Source organism: Penicillium griseofulvum (assembly GCF_001561935.1).
Source record: "Penicillium griseofulvum strain PG3 chromosome Unknown contig_84, whole genome shotgun sequence".
NCBI lineage: Eukaryota > Fungi > Ascomycota > Eurotiomycetes > Eurotiales > Aspergillaceae > Penicillium > Penicillium griseofulvum.
Window position 1 is genome coordinate 212,153 of NW_024467475.1, and position 13,376 is coordinate 225,528.

The 13,376-nt window shown below is 47.9% G+C and overlaps 4 protein-coding genes across 4 annotated transcripts; 2 read left to right on the plus strand and 2 right to left on the minus strand.

Annotated features, from left to right (window-relative positions):
- Window positions 1-945: 945 nt before the first annotated feature.
- On the minus strand, window positions 946-2,052 carry PGRI_046340 (uncharacterized protein; the record flags this gene model as incomplete). Its single annotated transcript, XM_040792347.1, has 3 exons — window positions 946-1,438; window positions 1,500-1,604; window positions 1,727-2,052. 3 exons carry the CDS (start codon window positions 2,050-2,052, stop codon window positions 946-948), a joined length of 924 nt encoding a protein of 307 aa, XP_040644314.1.
- Window positions 2,053-2,842: 790 nt separating this feature from the next.
- On the plus strand, window positions 2,843-3,620 carry PGRI_046350 (N-glycosylation protein EOS1; the record flags this gene model as incomplete). Its single annotated transcript, XM_040792348.1, has 3 exons — window positions 2,843-2,943; window positions 3,162-3,309; window positions 3,369-3,620. 3 exons carry the CDS (start codon window positions 2,843-2,845, stop codon window positions 3,618-3,620), a joined length of 501 nt encoding a protein of 166 aa, XP_040644315.1.
- A 982-nt stretch (window positions 3,621-4,602) lies between these two features.
- Window positions 4,603-6,646, minus strand: PGRI_046360 (Eukaryotic translation initiation factor SUI1; the record flags this gene model as incomplete). The annotated part of the gene is made up of 13 exons (XM_040792349.1): window positions 4,603-4,617; window positions 4,679-4,809; window positions 4,867-4,959; window positions 5,054-5,128; window positions 5,353-5,535; window positions 5,936-5,975; window positions 6,033-6,049; window positions 6,109-6,206; window positions 6,258-6,269; window positions 6,327-6,343; window positions 6,406-6,437; window positions 6,505-6,555; window positions 6,610-6,646. 13 exons carry the CDS (start codon window positions 6,644-6,646, stop codon window positions 4,603-4,605), a joined length of 801 nt encoding a protein of 266 aa, XP_040644316.1.
- A 1,167-nt stretch (window positions 6,647-7,813) lies between these two features.
- On the plus strand, window positions 7,814-12,793 carry PGRI_046370 (mediator of RNA polymerase II transcription subunit 12; the record flags this gene model as incomplete). The annotated part of the gene is made up of 6 exons (XM_040792350.1): window positions 7,814-8,372; window positions 8,429-9,026; window positions 9,080-9,284; window positions 9,351-9,986; window positions 10,038-10,339; window positions 10,402-12,793. 6 exons carry the CDS (start codon window positions 7,814-7,816, stop codon window positions 12,791-12,793), a joined length of 4,692 nt encoding a protein of 1,563 aa, XP_040644317.1.
- Window positions 12,794-13,376: the final 583 nt, after the last annotated feature.

The following is a 13,376-nucleotide window of genomic DNA, read 5'->3' on the forward strand; positions in this document are numbered from 1 at the left end:
TCGCGAGCCCTCGTATAGTGGTTTTGGTGCACCGCATCCCGGTACTCTTTTGAACCTCTTTTTTTTATCAGTTCGTACCTTCTGCTTCTGTGTGTTGCGGTGTATCCTTGGGGTGATACCTGTGCCACACATTATAATATTGTGCTTTTGTGCCTCCCGGTTGTACATATACACACTGCTTAGTCCTTTTAGTTTTGACTTATGCCGGTCATGAACAACGTATAATAGTGTTACCAATGATGTCAGGTTGATAGACAGCAAATATTGGGTTATTTGGCATCGTGTTAGTGGAAAGTACAGTGTCGTTTTTGAAGAGAAGTTTGAAACCTCAAAAGTGACAGCAATAAACGCCAGCCAATTGAGTAGTTGGTATGGCTGTCCAACCTATCATTCTTCAACTTCTCCTTTTTATGTTTGCTTTAGAGCACTTAAATAAGAAGCTTAAGCTCGAAAGTACAATGTGTTACGGAAAACAATAGTAGACTTTGGGAAGGACACTCTTTGAGACATTGATATCCATTTATATACAAGTAACGGCTCGAAAGAAAGGTAGAATTTGATCAAAACAGGTGGCTATGGTACATGGGAGGTGTAAATGCTTCTATATCAGGGGATCCCGGTGTGCAGGAAAGAAGACAGGCTAGAAAAGAAGCCGACCTGAGCCTCTATCCAATGTTAGGCCCCAAAAAGGTAGTTTTGTAAACGAAAATGAGACAAGCAGGTGAAGTAAAGGATATTGTGTCAAAGCCATTCGCCGTTGATCCGGTAAGATAGTAGGTCAAAAACCTTTTCGCAAGGCATATAGTGCATGCAGTTCTCATCTAGTTTGCGTTCCTAGTGCGGATCTCGCATCTTCGGTCTCCAAATAGGGGAGAGATCAGAGGCGCAGAGCATATCATTCTGGCAGAAAGAAACACAAATCACAGTTTGAGATGTGACTCAAATTTATTTCTTGCCCATCGAGTCCTTAATCATTTCCAGACGCTCGGAGGCCGACAAGCCAGGCATGAAGCTGGGGTTAGTCATAACCTCATCCAATGTGGTGGGATTGATGTGGCCCCACACCCTCCAGCCCTTATCCTGGTTGTTCCAGCGCATATTCTGAATGACAAAGTGCTCAACGCAGTCCTGCTCTTTGGAGGAAACGTTGGTAACTTCTGCAGACTCCTTTCCACTGGGATCTTGGATCTGAGTCGTTGTGGACTGTCGGCTCGTGATGCGCACGACTATTTGACGGATACCGGATTTCGGGACTTCGGGGATGCCTGTCGCGCGATCTGATATCACGCGGAGGCCGATGAAGTTTGTGCTTGGCTGACGCAGATATTTCACCAGTTCCCAGGTCACTAGCTCATTCTTCGGGCGGCGTTCAATACCAGTGGTGAGTTGCTTGGCGAGACCATCGCAGCAGATCTGGCGGATTTTAGGAATGTCGCCTCTATAACAATTGGTAGCGGTTAGCCACGCTCATAAGAAAACGAGAAAAGGCGTATGCTTACTTGGCAAATGCTGTATACATCTCCTTTTGGAGTTTTGCGCCAAAGTGGCGCCGCTTGCTTAGGAGAAGAGGAAGGTTGTTCTCACGCTTGCAATATTGGAGCAGACTACAATACAGTTAGAAAAGATAATTCTTGCAAGTATATGATATATGTAGCTCCTTTTCAACATAATCACCACTAGAGCGATAGAGGGCGCCGAGTATTCTGAGGATTTGGGGAGAACTAACCTGCCATAGTTGGTTGCCAAAGACTTGAGCCAAGTCCATTCCATGTGCCACCTATCGCGCGGTGCCTTGAAAATTGAAGGCATATCCCTCCATAAAGGTCGGACAAAGGTACCAGGTAATATGCCAATGTCATTTGGCAGATCGCTTAACTTCATGCCCTGTGTTCTGGTGTTGAAGGATGGCTGCGCTTGGCTTGGAGAGCGGAAATTCATTGGTCTCCCACGCCATTGTTGGGAGGTCTCGGAGAAGGCGCGACATTGAACAAATGAACCAGATGGTACAATTCGAGCGGATGTGCCCGCGGGCAATCGTACGGTAGACGCCATTGCGAATCGGATTGAGAAGAGAGAAGTGGTTCCTGGCCGAAGAATAGAAATCCGCGGAACGGTCACGTGAAACACTCCGCAAGTCGACAGCAACAAGTGAGATTCTTGTGAATCACCCTCTTTATCGAGACAGCTGATATCTTCCTCACTGTTTCTTTTATAATACTATTGTACGTAAAAAAGAAGTTGAATGTATAGATTTAAACTGCCCGAAAAAAAGACACCGCCCGCCCATACACTGGGTCTGATATCTGCCAATTAGGGGACTCACAAATAGCTTGACAACCTAACTTCGAATCTCAACGACTCGATCGTAACATTCATCCTATACCCTTTCCATTCCTTGCGTGGCGGCCGCATATGCCGCGATTCAGAATAAAGGCTGGCTCCTCCTCGACGTAATGCCTCTCCTCCACCATACACTCCCCACGACTATCCACACCCACATCCACACCGTGGCCCAGACCTGAATTTCGCGCGATCGGCTCTTCCGCCTAGCTACCTCAACACCTCACCTGAACTACTACAAAGCCAACTGGCTAAAGAGGTGGCTTCTCCATCTGATTCGACTGTTCCGCCCTCCCCGACTTCCTCAACGTCCCATACCCCACTCAGCAGTAATGGGCCTCCGTCAGCACTGCACCCGCGGGTCGCTGTAATCCTCGGGGTAGACCGTAGGTGGTATATTCCCTTACTGGTATGTCGGGCTCTGAGCACACTTCCTGCTGCCTGGTGGGGTTTGCGATGCGCCTTTACCTTCCTCGCTGAGTTGCTGCATATACGGCCGGGTATGGGACGAGAGGGGTGGGCGGCGGCGATTGTTGGCAGTGTTGGACAGGAATGGGATGTCGAGAGGAGGTTCCGTGTGACGGAGGTGGCATTGGCCATTATGTGGGTATGTGGTATTCCTGCTTTGATATGTGGGCGTATATATTTTTGATATACTACTTACTGGTATCCAAGCGTGTGCTTTTATACTGACTACTTGACAGTGCTGTGCATCTGCATATCTTTCTTATTTCTTTGCTGATTGCATGATGTCTCGATGGTTGGTTTTCTCATCCCCTTGGACGTCTCACTCTCTTCCTAATGCTAATTGATATCCCCAGGCTTTTAAACTACACCCCACCAGCTGTTGTGATCCGTCTTCTAACAACCAACGGCTTGATTGCATATATCACTTCTTGGGTCCTTTATCTATCTGGTGCATCTTCTGACCCCCGACTTCTTTTACCAGCCTGGATCTCCATAACAACTGTATGCTACTCGACTCATTGTTGATCTACTTTACAACAGTCAACTGACCCTTCACCTAGACTTTAACCTTTGTCTACCACGCAACGCAAAATCATGCGACCATCAAACGAGAAACAGCAGCATCACTGCTAGTCGTTTCCGTCGCAAGCTTCTTGAGCATGTCCTCACTCCTTATGCAGCTGCATCTGACCCGTGAGAACGAACCAGAAGTACCTGTCTTCGTTATCACCCGCAAACTTTGGGACTGGGCTGTGGCCATCTTCTTGCGCATGCGAGTTGCGGATGACCGCATTGCTGTTGGAGAGCTGTAGCTTGCCTGCTGGTTGGCATTTCTCTTCTTTTTCTGTTTCGGGATATCTTGTAAAGTTGATTTCCACAGTCTAGACAAGCTGGACAAGCGTTCTTGGCTAGACAGGGTGGAAGATTTGTACATTTTTGGGATTGGATTTTGATTTTGATTTAGGAAAGGTTTGAAGACCTTTGTTTTTTGAGCCTTCGGACTCGGTCGTGCTTTATACCCCTGGTCTAGGGAAGTTTTTTTCTTTTCAGATTTGGCGATCTTTGATAGATCTAATCTATTATTCTTTGTTTATTGGTTGATACAAAATGATCTTAAACTACCTGAGATGAAGTTCCATATCTTAAATCTACTTTGCTGTATCAGCTGGAAGGTGATGGACAACAGTTCAATTTCCTTGATCTCAAGCAATGGACTGCATCCCCAAGAGAGGGGCAACAAAAGAGAATAGCACGAAGATTAAAAGTAGACGGTAGAGACCGAGATAACGGTTCAGCAAAAGCACGCCCTTCAACCTGGATCTCGATCAGCCAGATTGACAAATTGACCATGGGAATGCAATGGCAATAAGCAATACAGGCATAAGCAACCCCTTCTCAACGGATAAAATAAAAACACACGCAAAGTTATGAAAAGAAAAAAAAAGTGTTGTCTGTCTATGCAGATAAAATGGGTATCTACCAACTCCTCGTTCCGTCATAATCCCGTCCTTAGAATAGCGGTCGAACCACCCCGCTCTCCCTGCCGATCATGCGTGAACGATAGGTAGGAGGCACACAGGTGTAGCGGGTCATTTCGACGAAGGGCCCAGGTCTAACTCGCCAGGCACAGAGTGGTGGGGGGAGAAAGCAAGACATTCGATCGATGTGAAGGCCAGTATTGTATACAGTACTGTATACGGCCGGCGGATGAGGGATGCTTCCTATCCCACCGCTCACAGGGCAACATAAACCGGGAAGAGGGGACTGGAACAAGGCATGATGTTGGTGATGGGATTAGAACCCGTGGACCTATGATATAAGAAATTAGGACATGGTATGATAGAGGGCAGATATTGGGGTAGCGACATACCTTGATGGTCTTGGCATCAAGCTCGAGTCCCTCCTTGTCAGTCAAGAACTCCTGGACATCCTTTCTCTGGTCTCCCTGCAGCTGAATCACCTCGCCCATCTCAGTGTCAGAGACGATGGTGCCATTGCAAGCTAAGATATGGTTAGCATCTGGCGCGGATACACATATGCACAGGTCACAAGACATACCGAATTTCTTCTTGATGACCTTGAGAATCTTCTTCTGGTCGAACTTCTTGGGAAGACCCTGAACAGTGGTCAGAGTCTTGCGACCATTGCGTTCTGTTGTGAAACAAGTGGTTAGCATGTACCCCCCTTTTTTTTTAGCGCCGACGAGTAGGAGTAGCCATGGGCAGTGAGGACACAGTGGACGTACGCTGAATCCGTATGTGGATATAGTTCTGAGACTGTTTAGTCTCGCCGGTATCTTCGTCGGCTTCGGCGAAGGGGTCTGTAATATGCACATGTCAGCCTCAGTCCAGTAGTGAATTTGTACCCCGCCGCCGTGAGACTCGGTGGAACGCAGGTGGGGGGAAGCTGAAATCTACAGTGTTGACACTATACATGATGAAAGACATATGTCCCATCCGCATAATGAGTCCTCACTGTGGATATGCGAGTGATGTGGGGTGAGGCCCGACACGCGCGCTCAGGAGGGGAAAGTGGCGAACCTACCGAAGGTCTTGAGGTTTTCGATGGACATAAACTCGGCCTTTTCGTAGTAAACGGCGTTTAAAATGGGTATTGATGAAGTGAGCGAAGGGCGAGATTCAATATCTCTGTAAAAGATCGGAGCGTGTGTGGTGAGGGGAGAGTAGTTGCTGTGGTTGAAGAATGGGAGAGAAGAAGCGGCAGAGCCTTTTGAGGCAAGAGTCACGTTGTGGGGGAAGGCGGTGTGTGACTAAGCAATTTCTCGAGCATCTGGTCATGAACATCTTGATAATGCGCAAGAAACTATTGGGCAAATCATATACAATTTTAATTCAAACTAGCAAATAATTGGTAATTATGATAGTAAGATCACAAGGGTAGAACTCGGGTTGAATATTGGTACATCGTGACAATAATAGATAGATAATAGGTGGAGATCTCCCAATCCAAACTCAGAACCTGATGACCCGCGAACAATTAATCCATCGTAGTTCGGATGATAAGACTGTGGAGATTATGATACGCATATAGGAGAGGAATAAAAGGTATCAAGGAGGGTTGGGCGTTCAAGAGGCTAGCGGGGTCGGTGCGGCGGAGGCGGTAGTACCCCCAGGAGCCTGCGGAGGCAAGAAGAGGGGGAAATAGGTCTGCGATGGTTTGTTAAGCTGGGTGCGTCGGCAATTCTGTAGGTTCGAGATACATACGACAACCAATGCCATCACTACACCACCCCATGAGATTAGTCCTGCAAGCATGAGGGGGATATGGAAAGGAACGAACAGGACATGAGAACCGACATGTAGGCCGGTGTAGAAGCAGTTCTCTTCTGCTCTGGGGATTCACCCAACCAGGACTGAAGTGAGAAGACGAAGGATACCCTGTTTCCGAGTCAGATAACCTGGTTGAATCATTGACTGCTCGCCTCTTACCATCCGATCATGCTGTATTGCAACAGTTGTCAGTAATGTCCATCGCTCGTGGAAGATAACGCGACTCACCGGTTCCGAGTAAACATCTAAAGAATTAAAGTCAGGGTCAAGTTATCGCAAGGCCAGAGATGTCGGGGAAGTGACTTACGGCCGCCATGGGCATAGTGCTCGACATAGTGCCTATTACATAGCTCAATCAGCCTTCATATTCCAGTAAAATATCCCATAGAATGAAGGTATAGCGTACTGGAGATATCGGCATCGCTGCTGCTCTTGGGCGGATCGACATAGGGGATCGCTTTTCAATGTTAGCTTTGAGCCCAAGTCCCGAAGCAATTCCTGCTCCACTCACCTAGGTCAGCTCTGCGCATATCTTTCTTTGACGACATTGTGTTGAGATATGATATTAAGGTGATGGGTTGAGTTAACCAGAAGGATCGAACTGGCCACTCCCCGTGCCAAGGCCTGGGCTAGTTTCCGAGGACACCCCCGGATTATTGAATATCTCCGACCTACTCTTTATCTTTCTTTTACACAACCGTCTTCTTTATCTTAACTTCCCTATCTCAAGCTATTACAGGGTTCCAGTCTCAAGAAGAACACTGGTAATTATGTAGGGATCAGGATATTCCAAATTTGAGCACAAAAAGATAGGCTCGGACACACCGCTATGCATACAGACAGAGTGCAGAGTACAATAATGTACATATGTACGATTCATATGGGGATAGAGTCCTTGGGATCTTAATCATGAATACAATACATAGATAATACAGAGTAAACCAACATACAGGGTTGTAATTGTCTGGCTGCAGGTCAGTGTGATGGCTGTGCATCACTTCCTACATGACATGGTTACTCTGTAGCCTACTGCTAAAAGCCCTTGCGCTTAGCATATTTCCTATTTTAGGATCTAGTTGACATTCGGTCCACCGAGTCAAACATGAGTCAAATGCAAATATCCGGGACCGCTATAAAGCCCATTTGGACGGGGATTATGCCGAAAGAGAATGGGAACGGCCTGTTGCGCTCTTGGACCTTTTGAACTGTGTAACGAAAAAAGACACTTGGGAATAAATCCGGACTTGCCGGGAAGATCATATGAGGGGAATAGACATGTAGATAGTGAAAACTGAGCAAATAACTCCGAGATATTCTCAGGAAAGAATGTACTCCCGTCTACGGGGTACTTTATGTACGAAGTACTACGCATGTATTGTCAGCTCATTACTCCGATCTGAACATTAAAGTGAACACTTGAACTTGAACTTGCTTTACAAAATATATATATATACATATATATATATATATATATATTATATTCAAGTAAGGTTGTTTTCTTTTTTCGTATAACATTGAACCATTATTCATTTGGAGTATTTGTGTTTCCCACCCCCCAGATACCCGAGTCGCCGGTCCCCGGTCAATCAGCTCACCCTGCCAACCCGCCAACTTCCTAATCTCAGCACATTTACATCCATTCTTAAATATTGCAAATTCTTTCGTCGCCTGAATGACCCGAATACTTCATCCTTTGGATACATCATGAGCCTAAGATGATCCCCCATTCCTCTGCCGGCGGCCAACCGTGGGGCCACCCTCTGCGGACCTTCAATGGTCCCGGACGAGTTGATAATGCGCAGATGGGACAATATGACAACCCTGACAGGCCAGCCTCACTACAGCCAATTCGACAACCCGTCGTCGTTGACCTGACCGCAGAGTCGCATGATAGAGAACCGCCCCCCAAACGACCGAGATTGGATGTTCCGAGTGGATCGAATACGGATACTGGTGCAGCCGTGGGGGAAACAAGGAGTACTCCTGGAAGTGCAATTTCGCGACCTGCAGTCTCATGGCGCGGCCGTCCGGTTTGGTCCTTCCAGGCTGTCGTGTCGGAGCTCCCAAGCAATGAGAACCGGGGCGATGGCGCTGCCGGATCTAAGCCTCCGTCTCCACCTCCATTGCCAGCTCAGCCTTGGAAGAACAATTTTGTGGCCGAACCTGAGGGAAGCGGTGTCGTGAAGTCGAGAGAAAGCTCCCCAGTTGGGGCTGTACAGACGACTCCGTATCGCATTGAGATCCCTTCCGTCGCTCCGCTATACAAAGGCCAAAGTAAATGAACACCCCATTCCTGGATTGTAGCTATCGAGATTAACCGCCTGCTTTAGAACCCGCCGATTTTGCCCCATGGACCGGAAATCACCAGGAGGATGTCCTGAGCGAACAAACCGCGAAACAAGGGTACTATGACCGTACACAGGTTTCCCAGAATGAATCGAACACAGCACGTCCGGCACTATATGCGCAACTTAAGAACCGCACAGGGTTGCAAATGCTTTCATCCGTCTTCGCTGCGGCGTTAGAAAAACGACAAACCCAGAACACGATTCACGCTCCATCAACCTTCAAACCGCCACCTCGAGTTACGCTCACCGACAATAAGCGCGAGGCGTGGCTTCGAGACCTCGCCAACCCATCTGTTCCGCTGCGAAGGTTGAGCCGAACCATCCCCCATGGTATCCGCGGTAAGATCCTGCTGGACCAGTGTCTTGGTAAATGGATCCCTGTCGCACGTGCTGTTTGGTTAGCAAAGTGTGTGGGTGCGAATGAAATCCGTGCTTTCAAACGAAAAGGCACGAGTGGTGCTCTGGCTGTTGGGTTGGAGGCGAAATGGGTCCGAGACTGGACGACAAATGTCCAGCAATTTGTTGAAGGGGTGTTTGCTGCCCCCAAATCCTCAGATTGGAAGGCGAAGATGACATATGCGTACGTGATCGTGCATCCCAATTTTTAAGCAGTATGCTAACCTTTATCTCCAGTGTCGGGTTGACTGCTCGTCTATTCTCCGAAAACTTATTGGACCATGACCATTTCCTTGAATGGTTCTTGTCATCCTTTGAGGCTGCTTCTATTGGCACAATTCCAATCTGGATTTTGATGCTCGGAATATATTGGAATAGTATCATGCGATATCGGCGAAGGGGACGACGATTAGCTGAGCTGCTACTTCAAAAAGTGCGCCAGGTGCGTTCAATTTTCACTGACTTGGACTACTTTGTGCCTGCAGTCAATACTAACAACTAGTAATAGGCAACTGAAGCTAAATTAACTCAACTTCAACCTCTTATCGACCGTCTTTCTCGCTTTATCAAAAAGCTTGTTCTTGACCATACATCCTCGATGATACTCCCAAATTCTTGGGAGATGTATAAGCACCAGGTGTCATCTGCCCTTGATTTGGGCAACGAAGCAGAAAAAGCTCTCTTTCAGAGCCTCGCAGAACGCAACGCTCGAGTGCAACGACCCAAACACTCGAAACAAACAACCCATCGCTCACCCCATCAAGGCATCGTCCGACTTCTTGATTCCATACGCTCCTCTCAGGATCTTTCTTCTATCTTTGGGTATCTCGACGCTTTTGATGACAAGGCTATTTTGGTCTTCAAGCTATTGGAATGGCTCTCTACACCCTTCCGCCACGGTCTATGCCGGGTCTACATTGGTGTTCGCCTGCTCCGCAAATGGAAATTGGCCGGCGTCGATATAGACAGTCACATACTGGCCTTTCTATCACGTGGACAGAACAACCAAAAGCTCAACATGGATCAAATCTATCATGTCGTTTCTGAACTTGTCAGGTCACAGACATTCTCAGTTGGCCGCTATCTTCAATGGCTCATGGCACGAGGCGTCACTAATGGATCATCTTCCGCCGAGGGGGGCAAGGTAGGATCGGATTTACATGTTAAACTACAGTGGTTACTAACAGATGTGTAGATGAAGGACTTGCCAATCGATATCGGTCTGATAGCGCAACTCCCTGTTGCCCGTCTTCCAGAACATGTTGGAAACTTGCGGAGTACTCTGCTGGCCCGTACTGGGCTCTCTGCTTCGGAAGAGAACGCAGCTATTGATAGCGTGAAAGATGTCATCAGCCAGCGTCTACCCGGGATCTTCGGCGTCAACGAATCTGCATCAATGGCATTAGATTCGTTGCCATCAAACCTGCCTTGGGCCGTCAAAGCCGAGGTTGGCCAGTGGTTACGCAGAGCAATTGCGGAACACAATCGGAGCGCAGAGTAAGCATTTGAATTCTTCTTTCTCAAACCCGTCATAACATATCTTGCTAACTCGCTAATAGGTCAACTAACAGAGCAGCGCTTCCCGTGGGAATTGCCTCTGTGGTGTCTGCGCTGACTCCCGCCGAGTTTTACATCGTCCGGGATGCTCTTGAATCATTTGGAGACATTTCAATGCTAGCAGATGTGCTGAAGTTTGCGTCTACTTGTGGTGATAGCACCGTTCTCGCCTCGGTTGCAGATACCACAAACTGCCATTTTGACTCTCTTTGCGTGATTGGCGCCACCACTGATCTATTCCGGAGACTCATTGATGCTTATGCTGGCATTAAGAGGCTTGGCATGCCGAATCTTGATCTGATATTCTCTCTAATCGAACTTGGTTTGCGCATCCCGAGTGAACTCAACACTGTGTCCATTCTTCGCCAGGATCTCTCCCGCATGGAGAACAAGTCAATCGTGGCCGCATCTTCTCCGGTCTCTGACCACATTCCAGAAGGTTTTGGTGGTGTCGACCCATTCTTCCGAGAGAAGCTAGATCAGCTTTTGCAATCAGGAAATGTCATGGATGAGCCCACTCTGGACGCGGTTTTCAACACACTCATAAAGCATCTGGAGTCTGATAATGGCCATGCAAACCTATCAGCAAATGACACCTGCCGTTACCTTGCACAGCTCAGGTCTTTCCATCCAAAGCATTTCGACGGCATTCTTGCCCGTTGGGTTTGTAGTCATTTGCGATCTCCTGAACGTACTATCTTGCTGCGGATTCTACCGCCCCTAATCGGTGTCGGATGCGTTACCATCAGAGCTTTTTTGGCCCTTGCAAAGAGACTCACAATCTCTACGCCAGCAACAGTCCCCAATGCAGCTCAACTGCCTGCTGACCTTGTCCAACTTCTTGTCTCTGGTGACGAAGATAGCAAGTCCTTTGATTTGGTGTCCTATCGGTTCCAGTTGGCACAGCAGGAATTTCTCAATAAAAACTCTGAGGAGGCGCTCAAAATTGTTTGTGATGCCGCATCCTCTAAAACTGATGACTCTTCCATTGGGCACAGCAAGCTGGAGCACTCAATAGTCATGCTGTTACGTGATCTTCTTGTGCGACACCCCGAATGTGCGGCACAGAATGGTATTCAGAAGCTCATCGACCAATATCCAGCCTCTTTGAGTATTGTCCAGAAAGCGCTTGACCTTTTATTGGGCGTCGAGTCACAATATAACGGCCACTCAGTTCTCTCAAAGGTCGAAAAGCTTGCCTGTATGACCGACGATTTCTCACTCCCATTTTGCCAGTTGAAGCTCCAGGTTCTATTCCATGCGGACTCAGGGTCTGAAGACCGAACCAATATTGTTGATGCCATGTTCAAAACTGCTGTATCAGACTGTCGTGCTCACAGACTTCATTGGGTTGAGCTAGTTGCACTGATGAGCCCGGATGCCGTACGTCAAATCCGGGAACGGGCCGAGAAGGAGTTTTTCTCCATCCCACTGCTTGAAGAGCCAATAGGCGAGATTCCTGGTTCGCCTGACAAGCTAGGATCATTGGAAACTGCCAAAATGTATCTTACCATTATCGAAGAGCTTGCGAGTAGCATCCCTGATTCTGGAGCTCCATCCGTCGCTCCAGTGCTTGTGGAAAAGATGGATTCTCTTCTCCACAAGATCATTACCATGCACAGCAGTGCCCCCGCCAAGGGTATGACCAACACAAGTCGTGCAAACTTCGAGCGTGCTCTTGCATTCTGGTTCTCCGCTCTGCTGAGGATGATCGTTCTCCATCGGTCTGCATTCGCCCAGCCGCCCGCAGCTCTCAAAACCAACCCTCTGCACGAACAGCTCCGACTGCTGACATCAATATTCTGCATTGCACTCTCGCGCCTCCCCGGAGATGTCCTTCGTCTATTCCCCGCAGCCGATTACTTCCCCCACCCGGCCCCAGCCGAAGGCTTCCGTCCCTGCCCAGGAATACTCCTACAGACCCACGCCCTAGACGTGGCGGCTTCCCTCATCGACGTCTTCCCAGAAGAAGTTCGCCAGCAATGTGCACGGTTCCTGAAAGAGAAATGCCCATCGTTCGTTCCGTTTATGAATGACTCTCGTTTCCTGTATCTCCTTGGCCCAATGATAGACCAATACTCTGCAAATGCCCAACAAGTCTCAGCCCCCTCACCGGCAGCATCTGGGTCAACTCCGACCCAATCACCTGCTCTTTTCTCTATCGTGGGGTCATCTACAGCGCAGCAGTCTGTCCCAGCAGCGTCGGGACTGTCTACCGGACTACCTGACTCGAACTGTATGGCTAATCGACTTCGTCTTCAACACCGTGGTCGTGTTGTCGGTCCCTATCCAGTCCGTCCTTGGGAACTACTTGAGGATGCGGCGCCGTTTTTGGGCGTCAATGATACAGCTGTCAACCTGGGCTTTTTCGATGCTAGACGGGTGAGAGCTTGATACAGGCTCATTAATTGATTGGGAGAGGTCACACTCCTATACATCACTTCCTCTTTTCCTTCCCTTTCTTTTTTGTCATATTTACCCCTCGGTTCTATTCCTAGCGTTTATCTTCTTTGATATCTGATCATTTTTCAGCTCTTCACCTCCTATCACACTCACAGCATATCCTCTCTACCCTTACGACCCCCATCTATTTTAACCATGAGCGTTTGCATATGGGAATCATTTATCTTTGTTTCATCTTCTTTATTCGGCATGCATCACTATCCCCCACTGGCATTTGGTTTGTCTCTATGGCATACAAACTGGCGAGAAGCATTTTGTACATATAAACCGGCTTTCGGTCTCGGCGTTTACACGGACAGGGATCAAGTTGCCGTTCGGCCATGTTGATCAAATCAGATCATATTATCATCGATCAGTCTTATTCTTTATCAACTTTGGAAGGTTTTGTATATTCATACTCCAACGCCATCGGGACAGCTTATGGTATATGGCTAAAGGCACTCTCACCATTGCTTTTAAAATATTTATACGATGCATCTAAAAACAGTTACGAAGAAGCAAGCTTGCAGAATGA